The 16,166-nt window shown below is 36.4% G+C and overlaps 1 protein-coding gene across 22 annotated transcripts in view; it reads right to left on the minus strand.

Annotated features, from left to right (window-relative positions):
• Positions 1 to 16,166, minus strand: part of cacna1db (calcium channel, voltage-dependent, L type, alpha 1D subunit, b) — a 153,856-nt gene that overhangs the window by 130,486 nt on the left and 7,204 nt on the right. For 20 of the 22 annotated variants that reach the window (XM_055012944.1, XM_055012956.1, XM_055012962.1 and 17 more), the window contains exon 2: positions 1,368 to 1,836. In XM_055012944.1, the coding sequence (XP_054868919.1) occupies positions 1,368 to 1,836 (469 nt within the window). Of the gene's footprint in view, positions 1 to 1,367; positions 1,837 to 10,384; positions 11,454 to 13,077; positions 13,265 to 16,166 lie in introns of those variants that run through there. The other 2 variants (XM_055012953.1, XM_055012955.1) reach the window with 2 other exon arrangements.

Genomic DNA, 16,166 nt, shown 5'->3' on the forward strand with positions numbered 1-16,166 from the left:
AGTCCGTGCGCCATGACAGTCCACAAGCAGCACATACTAGAGCCGATGCTTTGCTTCAACGTGTCTGGGGTGGCAGGAGGGGACGTGGTGGGTGTAGCAGGGGTGGTCAAAACAACGCTAATAGTGAGGTGGGTAGCGGGGATGCAAAAAAACGCGGAAATAGCGGCAGACGCGGGAGAAAATGCACTGATAATAGCGGCGGAGGCCGCAGTGGCGTTCACGGCCCCGCCGTAAATGACGATGATGATGGCTGGGTTTGCTTGAGAGATGAGGAACAGTGTCACAAGTGGATCAGACATTTAGATGAGCCTGCTGGGTATCGTGGAGATAGGAATCTGACAAATTATGAGCCAAGCAATGACATCTTGATCGATAAACATCTGTGAAAGTTATGTAATCCATATGTCCGCCGCCTGGTGACGTCATAATATGGAAATTAGATGAGTGAACTTACTCCCATCACAAACTTTGGATCATACTGATGATTTTACTCATTTACAGTATGCCTTTATCTCTAATCATTTTCACGTTACAACCTTTTGAAAAAGTGATATCAAAACTGAATATTTTATTGAAAAAACTGTGGCGCCTAAAGGGTTAAGACACCCCCAGTCTAGTATTTGATTTCTCTCAGTTTAAGTTTCCTCACAAAGTTTTCTTCCAGCTAGAGTCCAGCAGACATGTAATCTCCAGTCTGAAAATAAACTCAGATCACTTCATTTAACCCTCCCGTTGTCCTCATTTACGGGCACCAAAAAATATTGTTTCCTTGTCTGAAGAAAAATCCAAAAATTCAGCAAAAAATTTCGCCAGATTTCAGAAAATTTGCAAAACCTTCAGGAAGAAAATTCCAATAATTCCTTAAAAGTTTCCCTTAAAAGTTTTATTTAAAAAAAAAAAATCCCCCAAATTTGGCAAGAAAATTATTGTAAATATTTTCAAAAAATGAGTAAAATCTTCCAAAAATTCTAAAAATATCTAAAGTGATTCCATATATATCAGTAAAACTTCTAATATTTTCTTTGAGAACATTCACATAAAAATCAACCAAAATCCAGTGAAATTTGCTGGATTTTGGTTGATTTTTTCGTGAATGTTCTTAAGAAACATTTTTAACATTTCTTTTTTTCACCAAAAAATGTTCAAAGATTTCCCAAAAATGTTGAAAATGTGGACATCAGAAGTTTCACTGTGAAAATATATTTTTTTTCCACATTTTCAAACTTTAAAACGGGTCAATTTTGACGCACAGGACGACACGAGGGTTAAACATTCATTCACTCTTCCAACCATCCAGACACTAATCTGTAAGAAATCCATTCATCCAAACTAACAGAGTCCAGCCTCTGTGTGGGTTTAAAGGATACTTCCACTCCACCAGGTTGATGCAGGCCCTGCGGATGGGGTTGTTGAGGGTGAGGCAGAACAGCGCTCTGGGCGGCCTGCTGTTGGTGGACCCTCCTTGCTTTTTGCTCTTGGCGTACTGCTGCCTCTTCCTCTGAGCCAGCGATCCAGCAGGAGCCGCTCCGGTGGTGCAAACCGAGGGCCGTGAGCTCATGTCAGGCTTCTCGGCGTCGCCCTGCGCCTGGCGAGCAGCACTGATGGCAGCATGCCAGGCGAGGACCGGGCTGACGCCGGCGTCAGGGCCGCCGGGGCCCTGGACGCCGCTGTCGGCCCCAAGGAGGCCATAAGAGGAGCCGACGGGTTTGCCGGTGCTGGCCGGAGCCTGCAGAGGTTCGAGTGGATGGAGCTGGTGCAGACGAGTTTGGCTTTCCGACCAGAGCGCTGAGGTGTCCGTGGAGGGAGTGGTCCTTCTGTTGCCAGCATACTGGGCCCCTGGAGGCAGAGGGACGGAAAGTCAGTGAGACAAAAATCACTAAATACCTGCTTCAATTACAGAAAATTAGTCCAGAATGACACGAAATTTGTCCTAAATGACTTTAAAATTATCCCAAAAACACAAAAATAATCCAAAATGACGAGAAAAGATCCAAGCTGACATAAAATTGGTTGAAAATTACTCGAAAATGATCCATAATTACAGAAAATTAGTCCACAATGACATGAAAATTGTCCTAAATGACTCAAAAATTATCCCAGACACAAAAATGATCCAAAATGATTACAAAATGATCCAAACTGACATAAAACTCGTTTAAAATTACAAGGAAATTGTCCAAAATGACTCAAAACTTGTCCATAATTACAGAAAATTAGTCCAGAATGACATGAAATTTGTCCTAAAATTATCCCAGACACAAAAATTATCCAAAATGATACATCCCTGGAGGTAGAGGGACGGAAAGGTCAGAACTTAGAGACAAAAAATGATTAAATACCTGCTTCAATTACAGAAAATTCGTTCAGAATGACATGAAATTTGTCCTAAACACTGTAAAATGTAACACGTTTCAACTTAAAATTATGAGTGAAAGGGCTGCCTTAAAATTTTGAGTTGAGTCAACAAACTTATTTTGTTATCTTGATTAAATATCTCGTTGTGTCAACCCTTTGTGTGAGTTTAGTTAATTTGGATTTGTTAATTTATTGAACTCCGTAGGGTAGTTGTTTGAACTTGCAAATCTATTTTAGGTCAATTAAAATAGTTGTGTGAACTTTTGCATTTGAATTGATTCAACTGTTTAGGGTAGTTATTTGAACTTGTAAATGTAATTCAGGTTAATGAAACAGGTTTGTTCATTTGAATTAAGTTAATAAAGTTAAAAACCCATTTCAACGTAACTGAAGTGGTATGTTGTGTTAAGTTTCTCATAGTACATTCAATTGAAATTTCTACATTTACTCAACTCCGTTTCTAGTTGTTTAAACTACAAAATCTTTGACAAAATGTCCAAAAAAATGACCTGACCATTCCAAATTGTGTTTAGCAAAACCTAATTAAAAAGATCAATTAAAACTGATTCAACAAAATAAATGTTACAGTAACCTATAGATAACTAGGACAAGTTAGTTTTTAAGAGACACATTACAAACACCAACTAACATCTAATCAATGTCACATTTATTGGTGCACGTCTGGTCAGCAGTCATGACTTAACATCCTGCATACAGTGTAAACAAAAAAACAAGTATCAATGTGATCAATACTGCCCTTGAAGAGAACGAGTGGCTTCACATGTGCTCACTTGGTATTCACCATAAAACTGAAAATGCTGTCAGGCGACAGCCACAGACGTATCAACAACACTTTCATCTTTTACCTTCAGGAAGCTCTAAAATGCTACCTAAATTGCAAAGTTGTTATCAAAGTCAAGGTCTTGAAATTGAACAACAAGGTCTCCTTCCAATCCAAGTTTGGTCTTTGAGAGAGTAGAAGTCATCAATGGTCTCAGGGGTAACCCTTCTAATGTAATCTTCAGTCAGGATGATGCACAGCAGCATGATGAAACTGTCTCAAAAACAACAAAAACACAAGCCAAATGTTACATATACTTTTGCAACCATACCATACTAACATATTACATCTTTAAGAAACAAAAAAACTTAATCACAATCGATGCATCAATGTCACAAATGTTCTTACTTCCATTTTAACTTTATGGATTCAAAAAACCTAAATTGTGAGGCACAAAAGAATCCCCACCCCAAAGTTAGGAACCACTATTATAACTCCCTGACAAACACATTTCCAATTAATCATTTATTCATGGCATATCTGAACATTTCATTGGATCAACTCAGGAACCCATGCAAGTCTCATGTTTGTGGGAAACGAGTGAGGCACGAAAGAACAACATTTGAACACTTACATCACTCTTTGCTTTGTACAGCTCAAAGAACCTCATCAGATACTGGCCCAGCAAAGAGGGAGCCTCAGGTCAACAGATGGAACGGGTGCAACTCTGCTTCAACCTGTTGAATGAAGGCAAAAAAAAAAAGAGTTAAAGTCAAAAAGTAAGCTTTAATCTATGCTTGAACACTTTGAATAAGTCTTTATTTTTACGAAAAATAATTAAATACAATAGCCAGAATTTAAAGGGATAGTACAGATTTTTTTAAGTGTGGTTTTGTACTCATTCATACCTTTAATTGATGTTGGTTGACATATCCCCAGTTTGGAGAAGCTGGAGTCCTGGTGTAGGAAGCACTATACAGGGTCAGCAGCAAAATGTTTTTTAGACACTTAAGCTGATGTTTATTTTTTAAGCATATGCTATATTTAGAATATTTTCATGGCTTTGACTTGCCACCAGACAGCATGTTTTAATGGGTAAGTGACATTATATAGGCCAAATGTCACTGTCTCCTAAGCCAGGCTGTGTGTTGGCAAGGTAAAATGGTGGAAACATTCCATAAATAGTGTACAACTAAGCTGAAATAGAGTTTAGGGGAGGTTTTTTGTGGCTAAAATACATTCTGCAGCTGACCTTGTCCACAGCAACACATAGGTTAGCTTCATACACCAGGACCCCTGCTGCTTTTCCAAACTGGGAGTGTGTCAGTCACCATCTACTGGAAGTAATGTGCTGTCAAGTATCTCATACCATCCAATCAAAAAAACAACAAAAAAACGGAACTATCCATTTAAGATTTAGCATGGCACAAAAGCTTATATATCACATATCATCACTGTGGGGCGGGAATCTTGCATGCTCAAAACAAGAGTACAAATAATTGAATACAGGCTTAATATTTCTAAAACCCTCAGACAAACGCAAAGGGTGATCAACAAAAATGACAAAATACGGAGATACAGGTCCCCACCCCAACAGTACCAATATATAGGCAATATTTATGACTTACATAGAAACATTTATTCATGAAGATACCATATTGAGAGCTGCTGTTTAATAGAGTACTGAGTCAAAGCAGTTGCCCCAACGATAGTGTGAAGCTCTATATCCACAATTAAAAGACAGAAAACTATATCCTAAAAGGACTGTGTAGAGTAAGCAGCTTTCACACAGGACGCTGGATGCGCTGCGCTCGCCACCTGTTTCAGCGTACAGCTCCTGGGAGCCGCAGACCAGAGCAAAATAGACGGAGATTATAAAACTTCCTGCGGGATGATGTCACCATCCTCTCAAGCTGGAAGCTTTCAGTTTGACGCAAACAGTTCAACAGCAAATGTGTATTTTTCCCCAGTTAAGTAGCCAGTATTAGCACTAGCCGTGCTAGTACGCAGCAAGCATTAGCACGGTTCAATTCAATTTTATGTAAGTAGCGCCAATTCACAATATATGCCATGTCATAGCGTTTCACATAGTAAGGGGAAGACTTACGCACGGTTTTTGATATTACGAAAACTTTTCTCCGAGTCTCAATACAGCAAAGTTGTGTCATGATTCAGTGAATTCAGACCACTGACACGCAGCAGCGGCTTTTCCTCCACTTTGCCCTCCGTGCAGGCGAGATGAACGTTTCTATTGGCCATGCCGTCATACGTCATAGGGCAGGGGTCGAAGTTTAACCAATCTGAACTCTGACCCCGAGTAGCGCGCGCTCTCTCCCACCTGCGCTTTGCTCAGCGGCACACCGGTGCTACAGGAGCAATAGAAATGAATGGGTTTCATACCGGTGCTACAGGAGCAATAGAAATGAATGGGTTTCATACCGGTGCTACACGGAGCAATAGAAATGAATGGGTTTCATACCGGCGCTACATGGAGCAACAGAAATGAATGGACTCTCTTAGTCTTTTCATTGCTCCAATAATCACCAAATGTGCTTTCACCAAAATAAATCTGTAATTCACCGAGCAAGTTCGCCTTAACCGTCTGGCAAGACTGGGCATAACCTTGTATAGCTGCATAGACAGATTAACGTTACAGTCCAGAGAAAAACAAAAACAAAAAAAACACACAGGCTCCCTTCAAAATATGTTCTAATTTTCGTAGCTGCATTAAATTAGAAGTTACAACCAATTTTACTCACCTTTAAAAAGAGCTTCAGGAACTGGTAACGTCCAGCGTAGTTGTCTTCCGACGAAAAGAAAGCGAAGTCGCCTGCCAGTTTCCCATAATGCACTTGCGCAAATACGTGATGACGCAGGCGCCGCATCAAAAGTCAAGTTGACGTAAAGTACTAATTCAGGTGAACTTAAAATTTCAATTCAACGTTTTTTATGTAGTTGAGACACTGTCAACTTGTAAATTTATGTTATCATGACAAATTCAGTAATGCTTTTTCAAACTGACAGAATAATATGCTAAGATAACAAACAGGCAAAATTACATTTTACAGTGAATGACTTTAAAATTATCCCAAAGACACAAAAAAGAACCAAAATGACGAGAAAAGATCCAAGCTGACATAAAACTCATTGAAAATGACCCAAAACTGTCCAAAATGACTTGAAAATGATCTATAATTACAGAAAGTTAATCCTAACTGACTTGAAAATGATCCCAATAACACAAAAATGATTCAGATGTAATTTAATGAAGTCACCTCATAAATGGACTTTTCATTTCTGTACAACTTCTTTTTACTTATCAAGACAGTGTGCATTACAGAAATACCAAAACATCTATAAAAAATACAAATATCAGCTCTTTACAACCTGTTTAGTGCAATGACAACATTTAACAGCTTCTCCGTGTTGTAGTTTTTTAAAATGATGCTGGAAACTTAAATCCAACTGACAGTGATAAATAAATGGAGAATATTTAATATATCTAAATCTGACAGTCTGTAATAATAGTGAAACACAAGCACAGATTTTCAACACAGACCATCCTTTTTGCAGCAACACAAACAAATGAACAAAAATAAAATGCTTCCTGGCTGTGACTTGAAGGAGTTCCACAATTATTTATTATGGACACAATCACTTATTAATACAAAATGACTGGATGTCACTAAAATGTCGACTATTTGTCCTAAATGACTCAAAGATTATCTGAAAGACACAAAAATGATCTAAAATGATGAGAAAAGATCCAAGCTGACACAAAACATGTTGAAAACGACAAGAGAATTGTCCAAAATGATTCAAAAATTGTCCAGAATAACTTGAAGATTGTCCAAAATGACTTGAAAATGATCCATAATTACAGAAAATTAGTCCAGAATGACATGAAATTTGTTCAAAATGACTTTAAATTGTCCAGGTCAATCTATAACTGAGGGACTTCTGAAGTCCATGGGATATATCTACATACATTTTTACTAAAAGTAAAAATAGTAATGTTTTTATGTTCATTATGATCATGGCTTTACAAATTCCATAATTATTTATTATGGAAACAATCACTTATTAATAAAAATGGCTGGATATCTCTAAAATATCAACTAAATAAGCATCTGAATTTAATACCAACTACCTTCTAATGAGCTAAACAAGAATAAAATTAGCTTATTCAGAAATAGTTTGGATTGTGTTCTTTTATTAAGCTGAGATAATCATGACAGATATTTCTTTTTTGGCAATATATCACATTTTATATGGAAAATAACAGATTAAATGCCGTTCCACTAAGTTCCTCATTACAGAAACACCTCCTCAGGAAGTGTGTTAATTCCAGATCACATGACCTGCTCATTTTGGTTCTTTTTTGGTCATTTTGTGCCACTTTGTCCCCTCTTTTATTCTGTTTGTGATAATTTTAGGTGTTTGTGGTCATTTTGCATTTTTTTGTAGTTATTTTGTGTCTTTGTATGATAATTATGTGTCTCACTGAGTCATTTTGTGTCATTTTTTGTCATTTTGTGTGGTTTTGTGCTCATTTTGTCTTTTTGCTGTTGTTTTGTGTGTCTTTGTGCTCATTTTGGTAATTTTCAGACTGTTTTGTGGGAATTTTAGGTCTTTTTGTGGTCATTTTGTGCCCCTTTGTGATCGTTTTCAATCTGTTTGTGGTGATTTTAGGTGTATGTTGGTCATTTTGCAACTGTTTTGTAGTTATTTTGTGTGGCTTTCATCATGTGTCTTTATATAATTGTGAGTCTCATTGAGTCATTTTGTGTCTCTCTGTGGTCATTTCTGGTCATTATCAGTCTGTTTGTATGTAATATTTCATATAAAGTAGTGTGTGAGTCGAGTGTCAACAGGTTTACTACAATATCTTTAGAAATAACTTTACATTTTACTCAGTTGTATATATATAATATTTAGAAGAATCTTTCTGTAAAATGCCATGTGGTGTTTGGTTATAGGTGGTCATGTTGATTTTAGGCCTGAAAACAGCAGAAATGTGGACTATGATACAAAAAGTCACACAATTATATATTGACCTGTCTGTATTTCCACTTAAAATTACAAGCCTTCATCTCGTGAGCCAGAATTTAATTTGGACTTGGAGGAAATAAAGATCTAAAGACCATCAATAATGGGACTTGACCTACTTAATTTGCAGTTGAAGCAGATAAGATCAGAGCAGCTACTGTGCTTTAAAATGTGTGGAAATGAGCCAGAAGTAAGCCGAGGAGAGGTGAGGAGACGAGGAGGAAGAGGAAAGAGAGAGAGCAGGATGGGCTGCAGAATGAGAGACAGAGAGAGTCGTTAAATCAATCAGACTGTGAGTGGAAGGACGGTGCCCTTGACACAGTCGGTCCACAGCAGAGTCCCATCAGAGGCTGCTGCTAACAGACCGACCAGCACAAAAACTAACCTCACTCTGGACTGACCCCAAAACACAATCACTCTGACGGCTTTATCTGACTGATGTGCAGAGCTGGAGGTGCAGATTTGCCTTTTAACGACACTTTCTGCTTCAACTTTACTCCATTTCAGAGGGAAATGTCGCACTTTCTGCTCCACTACATTTATCTGACAGCTTCAGTGGGTTCATAAATCAAGATGTTTGTCCACAAAACACCCGACGAGCTAAAATGTTTGGTTTTCAGTTAAACTACCGAATAGATTCTATAGCTGAAACTCCTAAACCAGGGGTGTCCAACATGTAGCCCGTGGGCCAAAAGCGGTCCTCCAGAGGGTCCAATCCGGCCCTCAAAGTGTAAAAATTACAGAGAAGACATTAACTGCAGATTGTAAATTAGTAAAACTATAAATTTAAAATAATTTCTAGACCATGACAAGTTGTTTGGATCAGAAAGTAAAATACTAGATTGTTCATTGTTCTTTTGTTGTTTTGTGTCTCATTTTTGTAATATTTTGTCTGGTTTTTGTTGCTTTTTGTGACTTTTGTCATTTTGTTTCATGTCATTGCCATTTTGTGTTTCCTTTTAGTCATGCTCGTATTTTTTGTCTTATTTTTCTCATTGTGTGTTTTGCTTTATTCATTGTTTTGTGTTTTTTTGTCTCGTTTTCGTCGTTTGTCCATTTTTTTGTCGATTTGTAACTTTTTTGCTAAATTTTTTCTCTTTTCCGTTTTTTCACTTCGTTTGTCTCATTTTTTATCATTTTGTTCTCGTTGTCATTTTGCGTCTCATTTTTGAAATGTTTTGTTTTGTTTTTTGTTTTTTCTTGTCTGACTGTTGTTGTTTTGATCATGACTAAATGTTGTGTTCCTTTGTAGACACTCTGTGATCTGGAAGTTGTAATGTGGAAATGATAAACTGAGGCTGAATGTTGCTGACAGTGAATTTATTTTTCTGAAGAAACTTGAGGTTGCTCATGATGTTTTGTTCATTAAATGTGAACGCTTGAAGAACATACTTTTTTTGCATGAAAACAAAGGAGAAATTTGAAGTTTTATGGGTTAATATGCTGTAATTTCACTGGTGTGACCCACTTAAGATCAAATTGGGCTGAATGTGGAACCTGAATGAGTTAGAACCCCTGCTCTATGTGATAAAACAACGCTGGTGATGCCGTTGAAAGATATAGATGTTCTACTAAGCGACACAGAAATGCCCCACCATCACTTGGTTTTGCCTTTAGATTAGTCTGATCACTTGCTTCAAATGAAATTCAGTTTGTGTGTGAATGACTGGGCAGCCTCCCTCCTAACTCAGCGACACAACATCACCAAAGTTGCAGAATAACCAGACTGTTATCCAATGACATGAACAGGAATTATCCCATCAGTCCAGCTGCACATCTGTCACACCACTGGAAAAACAACTGTTGACTTTCTGCTGCTCCTGACTTTAAAACCAGCAGAACGTTTGTCTGGACCACTTCTAAAGTTGGTGTAGTTTATTCTGGAGGTCACATGGTTCCAAAGCCACCACTGGACCACATACTGGACCACACATAGTCACCATTTTACTCAGAACTACAACTCGCTCTCCACTGGAGCTGAAAACTGCTGTCATGACAATCAGGCAGCCTGATGACCAATATCTGCTCTGAAACAAGTTGGACAAAAACCCTGATAGCAGCAGACACGACCTGGAGCTCCTGATCACAGGGATGAAAGCAGACATCCACAGAATAAAGCAAACAGCCTGTCGCCCCCTCACAGCTCCAACTCTCACCGCTCCACGCACGGCTTTTTTTTTTTTTTTTTTTTTTTTTTACCTTCAGACTGTTCATCTGCTTCTTGCATCCTCGAATCCACATCGAAAAGATCCGTTTTAAATCCAACTCATCGTTGGAAAAACCATCCAAAGATGTCGACGGACGGCGCAAACCCGAGCGGAGGAGCCGCTAACCTGAATTATAAAATGTTTTCCGAGCGCAGACCCGCAGAGCAGCGCCAAACATTTTCGCCACATCCGGGTGTCTGTGTGCAGATCCGCGGCGCATCGGAGAGGACTGGCAGTCAATCCGCTGCTGTCAGTTCTTCCCTCTGAGCCTGACGGAGGACTGAGAGCAGGACGAGATGTGGGCTGAACCTCCTCACATCACGGAGAGCCTGAAAATACGCACCTGTTGCTGGAAACTTCCAAACATCTCACATTTGGCAGCTTCCAAATGTTCTCAAAGGTGATTTTTACGCACGCCAGAACATCCACAAGATGAATAAACTGAACATTGAGTCAGTTATGTCAGCGAGTTATGCTACACTGTAAAAAAAATATTTTTACCATAAAAATATTTTTTTTTTAACAGTGTAGCATAATTCGCCAATTGGCACAGCTTCCAAATATCCTCAAAGGTGATTTTTACGCACGCCAGAACATCCAAAAGATGAATAAACTGAACATTGAGTCAGTTATATCAGCAAGTTATGCTACACTGTAAAAAAAATTACCATTAAAAATAAAAATGTTTTTACAGTGTAGCATCATTCACCAATTGGCACCGCTTCCAAATATTCTCAATGGTGATTTTTAGGCACGCCAAAACATCTAAAAGACGAATTAATTCAACATTAAGTCAATTAAATCAGCATGTTATGCTACACTGTAAAGAAAATTATATTTTTGTGGTAACATTTTTTTACAGTGTAGCATAATTCGCCAATTGGCACAGCTTCCAAATATTCTCAAAGGTGATTTTTACGCACGCCAGAACATCCAAAAGATGAATAAACTGATCATTAAGTCAATTAAATCAGCAAATTGTGCTACACTATAAAAAATGTCATTTTTACCATAAAAAATAACATATTTTTTTTACAGTGTAGCATAATTCTCTGATTGGCAAAGATTCCAAATGCTCTCAAAGGTGATTTTTACTCATGCCAGAACATCCAAAAGACGAATAAATTCAACATTAAATCAATTAAATCAGCAAATTGTGCTACACTGTAAAAAAGTGTTGCTTTACAGTCCAGGTTAAATCATGGTGAAGCATTTTCTTCATTTACGGGAAAGAAATATGTTGATATTGTTGATTTTAGGGTTAAAAATATGCTTCATTCCATATTTTACTGTTTAAAAAAGTTTCAAGCTTTAGACATTTTAGTTTTGCTTGAAAATTTACATAAAAATACCAAATAAAATAAAGTTTGCGTGACCTGTTATAAATATTACAGCATTTTTCCATCATCAGCACAACAGTTAGTGTATTAAACTTTTAAAAATGCATCTTTAGCATGACATATATGCAAAAATTTAGGTTTTATGTCCAAAAGGACATTAATTTGACCGGTACAAATTGTATTTTTTACATGAAATAAATGCAAAAAAATTACGGTTTGGATGTTTTACATATTACGGCAACTGTCGGAAAATGTATTATTTCAAGACGAAAAATGCAAAAAAATACAGTCTTTTCCTGATTACCTTATTTACGGTGATTCAGTGTCATATAAACAAACAGTTTGAGAGTTTACAGATTTTTACCGTCATGATTTGACAATTTTTTACTGTAAAATGTGTGAACATTTTTTATAGTGTACTAAACTGTGGAGATTATTACAACAAGCGATGAAACCAGGAATAAATCTATTGTTAGATTGTTGTTGTCAGATTGTTAGATGCGTTATATTAACACAGAGACACACAAATTAAAGCCTCCCAAAGCCTCATCTTGTGAGATTCGCTCTTATATGTTTAAACAGTGATTTTGTAAAATCACAGACTGTATAATAAATTATTAAACTATTTTTGGGTAACATGTAGCCCATAAACACTGCAGCCTGTTAGAGGAGAGACTACAGTTGATGGTGGAATATAATAAGAAGGAAACACAGTTTAACCCTCCTGTTGTCTTCATTTACAGGCACCAAAAAATATTGTTCCATTGTCTGAAAAAAATCCCGAAATTCAGCAAAAAATTTCCCCAAATTTCTGAAAATTTGCAAAACCTTCAGGAAGAAAATTCCAACAATTCCTTAAAAGTTTACCTTAAAAGTTTTATTTAAAAAAAAATCCCCCAAATTTGGCAAGAAAATTCTTGGAAATATTTTCAAAAAATGAGTAAAAATATTCCTAAAAATCCTAAAAATATCTAAAGTGATTCCATATATATCAGTAAAACTTCTAATATTTTCTTTCATAACATTCACATAAAAATCAACCAAAATCCAACGAAATTCACTGGATTTTGGTTGATTTTTATGTGAATGTTCATAAGAAACATTTTTAACATTTCTTTTTCCACCAAAAACTGTTCAAAGATTTCTCAAAAATGTTGAAAATGTGGACATCAGAATTTTCACTGTGAAAAATTTTTCCACATTTTCAAACTTTAAAACGAGTCAGTTTTGACCCGCAGGACGACACCAGGGTTAAATACAGATTATGTTTCCTCTGACTTTCCCCGTCCAGGAAAACATTCAAAGTGCCAGACCCTAATACCCCTCCCACCGCCCCGGTACTTACCCCTCAAGGGTCTCCCCCTGATAATGAAGGGCATTCTGTCACCTGGCTCTCCTCTGGGGCCTCATAGCGCCGTTTTTCTGCCCTCACTCCGCCGCGATTCGAGAGGAAATGAGTTGTTGGAGCCGTGCTGGAAGGTTAACAATGATTGGATTACCTGAGCCTGGATGGAGGATAACAGTTTCACGGTAGCACGTAATCCTGCAGTTATAATCCCTGCTCCAATGTTCCCTCAGCAGAGGCAGGTGAGGCAGGCAGCTTCAGCTCAACCTGGCCGAATAACAAACCATTAAAGCATGCCATCCTCATGTTTCCTTTCAATAAATATACAAATACACAGGAGGGGGCCTTTAACCCTCCTGTTGTCTTCATTTATGGCCAACAAAAAATATTGTTTCCTTGTCTGAAAAAAATCCAAAAATTCAGCAAAAAAATAATCCCCAAATTTCTGAAAATTTGCAAAACCTTCAGGAAGAAAATTCCAATAATTCCTTAATGTTTCCCTTAAAGTTTTAGGGAAAAAAGCCCCCAAATTTGGCCAGGAAATTCTTGTAAACATTTTCAAAAAATGAGTAAAAAAAATGTATTTTTCCCCACCAAAACATTTTTTAAAATTTCCCAAAAATGTTGAAAATGTGGAAGTTTTCACTGTGAAAATATATATATTTTTTCCCACATTTTCAAACTTAAAAATGGGTCAATTTGACGAGCAGGACGACACGAGGGTTAAGAACACTTTTATCATTGCCAGTGAACTATTTCATGTAATTTATGTGAACTTAAAAAGTCAGGATTTAACATGTTTGTGTAAATCTGGTGATTTTAGTTGAACAACACACAAAGAAAAGACACTTTAACACGTAAACAGCTCTTTATCTGATCTGAGCACAGAAGTTCTCAGACTAAAAGCCACAGTGAATAGAGGTAGAGCAGCGCACCCCTGTGGTTCTTACATGTATGTATGTATGCATGTATGTAGCATGTAGGAATACATGCATGTACGTCTGGATTTAGCAGATAGATGATCTTTAATTCATATTATTTGTTATGATCAGATACAGTTTGTTATTTTCCGTATCAAAGTTGATTTATTGCCAAAAAAGAAATATGTGTCATGATTATCTCAGCTTAATAAAAGAACACAATCCAAACTATTTCTAAATCAGCTCATTTTATTATTGTTTAGCTCATTAGAAGGTGGTTGGTATTAAATTCAGACGGTTATTTAGTTGACATTTTAGTGATATTCAGTCATTTTTTTATAAATAAGTGATTGTTTCCATAATAAATAATGATGGAATTTGTAAAGACATGATCATAATGAAAATAAAAAAAGCAGTTTTTTGTTTTTTTTTTCTTTACTTCTAATAAAAATGTATGCAGATATATCCCATGGACTTCAAAAATCGCTCAGTTATAGACTGACCCGGAAAATTTTGTTGTCATTTTCAACAAATTTTATGTCAGCTTGGATCTTTTCTCTTCATTTTAGATCATTTTTGTGTCTTTGAGATAATTTCAAATCATTTAGGATAAATTTCACATCCTTCTGGACTAATTTTCTGTAATTATGGATCATTTTCAAGTAATTTTGGACAATTTTTGAGTAATTCAGGACAATTTTCTTGTCATTTTTGGACAGTTTTGAGTCATTTTCAATGAGTTTTATGTCAGCTTGGAATTTTTCTCATCATTTTGGATCATTTCTGTGTCTTTGGGATAATTTTCGAGTCATTTAGGAGAAATTTCATGTTATTATTCAATTGGGACGGTTATGTAGTTGACATTTTAGTGATATCCAGTCATTGTTTATTAATGTGATTGTTTCCATACTAAATAATTATGGAATTTGTAAAGACATGATCATAATGAACATAAAAACATTATTTTTGTAACTTTTAATTAAAATGTATGCAGATATATCCAATCCAATCCAGCTTTATTTATATAGCACTTTTAACAACCACCGATTGAAACAAAGTGCTGTACATCCAGAACAAGGCAAATAAAATCAGAACTAGAAGCACTAAAAACTAATAAAATACAAAAATACATAATAAAGGCACTAAAAACAATGAAGACATGGACTTCAAAAGTCCCTCAATTATAGATTGACCCAAAAGCAAAAAGTGGCAATTACTCTACTGATAAATGTGTTTTTCTCTCATTTCACTAAAGTAAAATGATTACATTCTAACGCTGTTCATTATATCTCTAAACTCATCTGCACCTATTTGTGTTATTTGTACATTTCTGTATCACTCTTGTATAGGGGTGTCCAGCATGCGGGTGCGGGAAAAAAGTGGTCCTCCAGAGGGTCCAATCCAGCCCTCAAAGTGTAAAAATTCCAGAGAAGACATTAACTGCAGATTGTAAATTAGTAGAACTATAAATTTAAAATCATTTCTAGACCATGACAAGTTGTTTGGATCAGAAAGTAAAATACTAGATTGTTCTTTGTTCTTTTGTCATTTTGTGTCTCATTTTTGAAATATTTTTGTCTGTTTTGTTCCATTTTGTCGTTTTTTGTCTAGTTTGTGTCCATTTTTTGTCGCTTTGTAAATTTTGTGTATAATTTTTTGTTGCGTTTTGTGTCATTTGTCTCATGTTTTTGTCGTTTTGTTTCTCGTTTTTGTAATATTGTCTTTCCTTTTTGTCTCGCTTGTGTTGGTTGTCTATGTTTTGTCATTTTGTTTCTGGCTTTTGTCTTGTTTTTGTTGTTTTTTTGTCTTTTATTGTCTGATTTTTGTCGTTTGTCTTGTGTTTTTGTCATTTTGTTTCTCGTTGTCATTCTATGTTTCCTTTTTGTCTCGCTTGTGTTGGTTGTCTATGTTTTGTCATTTTGTTTCTGGCTTTTGTCATTTGTTGTCTCGTTATTGTCCTTTTGTGTCATTTTTGTGGGCACTTGTGTTGTTTGTCCATTTTTTGTAGCTTTGTAACATTTTTGTGTAATTTTTTGTATCTTTTTTGTTTTGTTTTGTGTCGTTTGTCTCATTTTTTGTCGTTTTGCGTCTCATTTTTGTAATATTTTGTCTTATTTTTGTTGTTCTTTTGTCTTTTATGGGGTTTATTTCTTTATTTATTTATAAAGT

Source organism: Amphiprion ocellaris, chromosome 8, assembly GCF_022539595.1.
Source record: "Amphiprion ocellaris isolate individual 3 ecotype Okinawa chromosome 8, ASM2253959v1, whole genome shotgun sequence".
In the NCBI taxonomy this organism is placed as follows: domain Eukaryota; kingdom Metazoa; phylum Chordata; class Actinopteri; family Pomacentridae; genus Amphiprion; species Amphiprion ocellaris.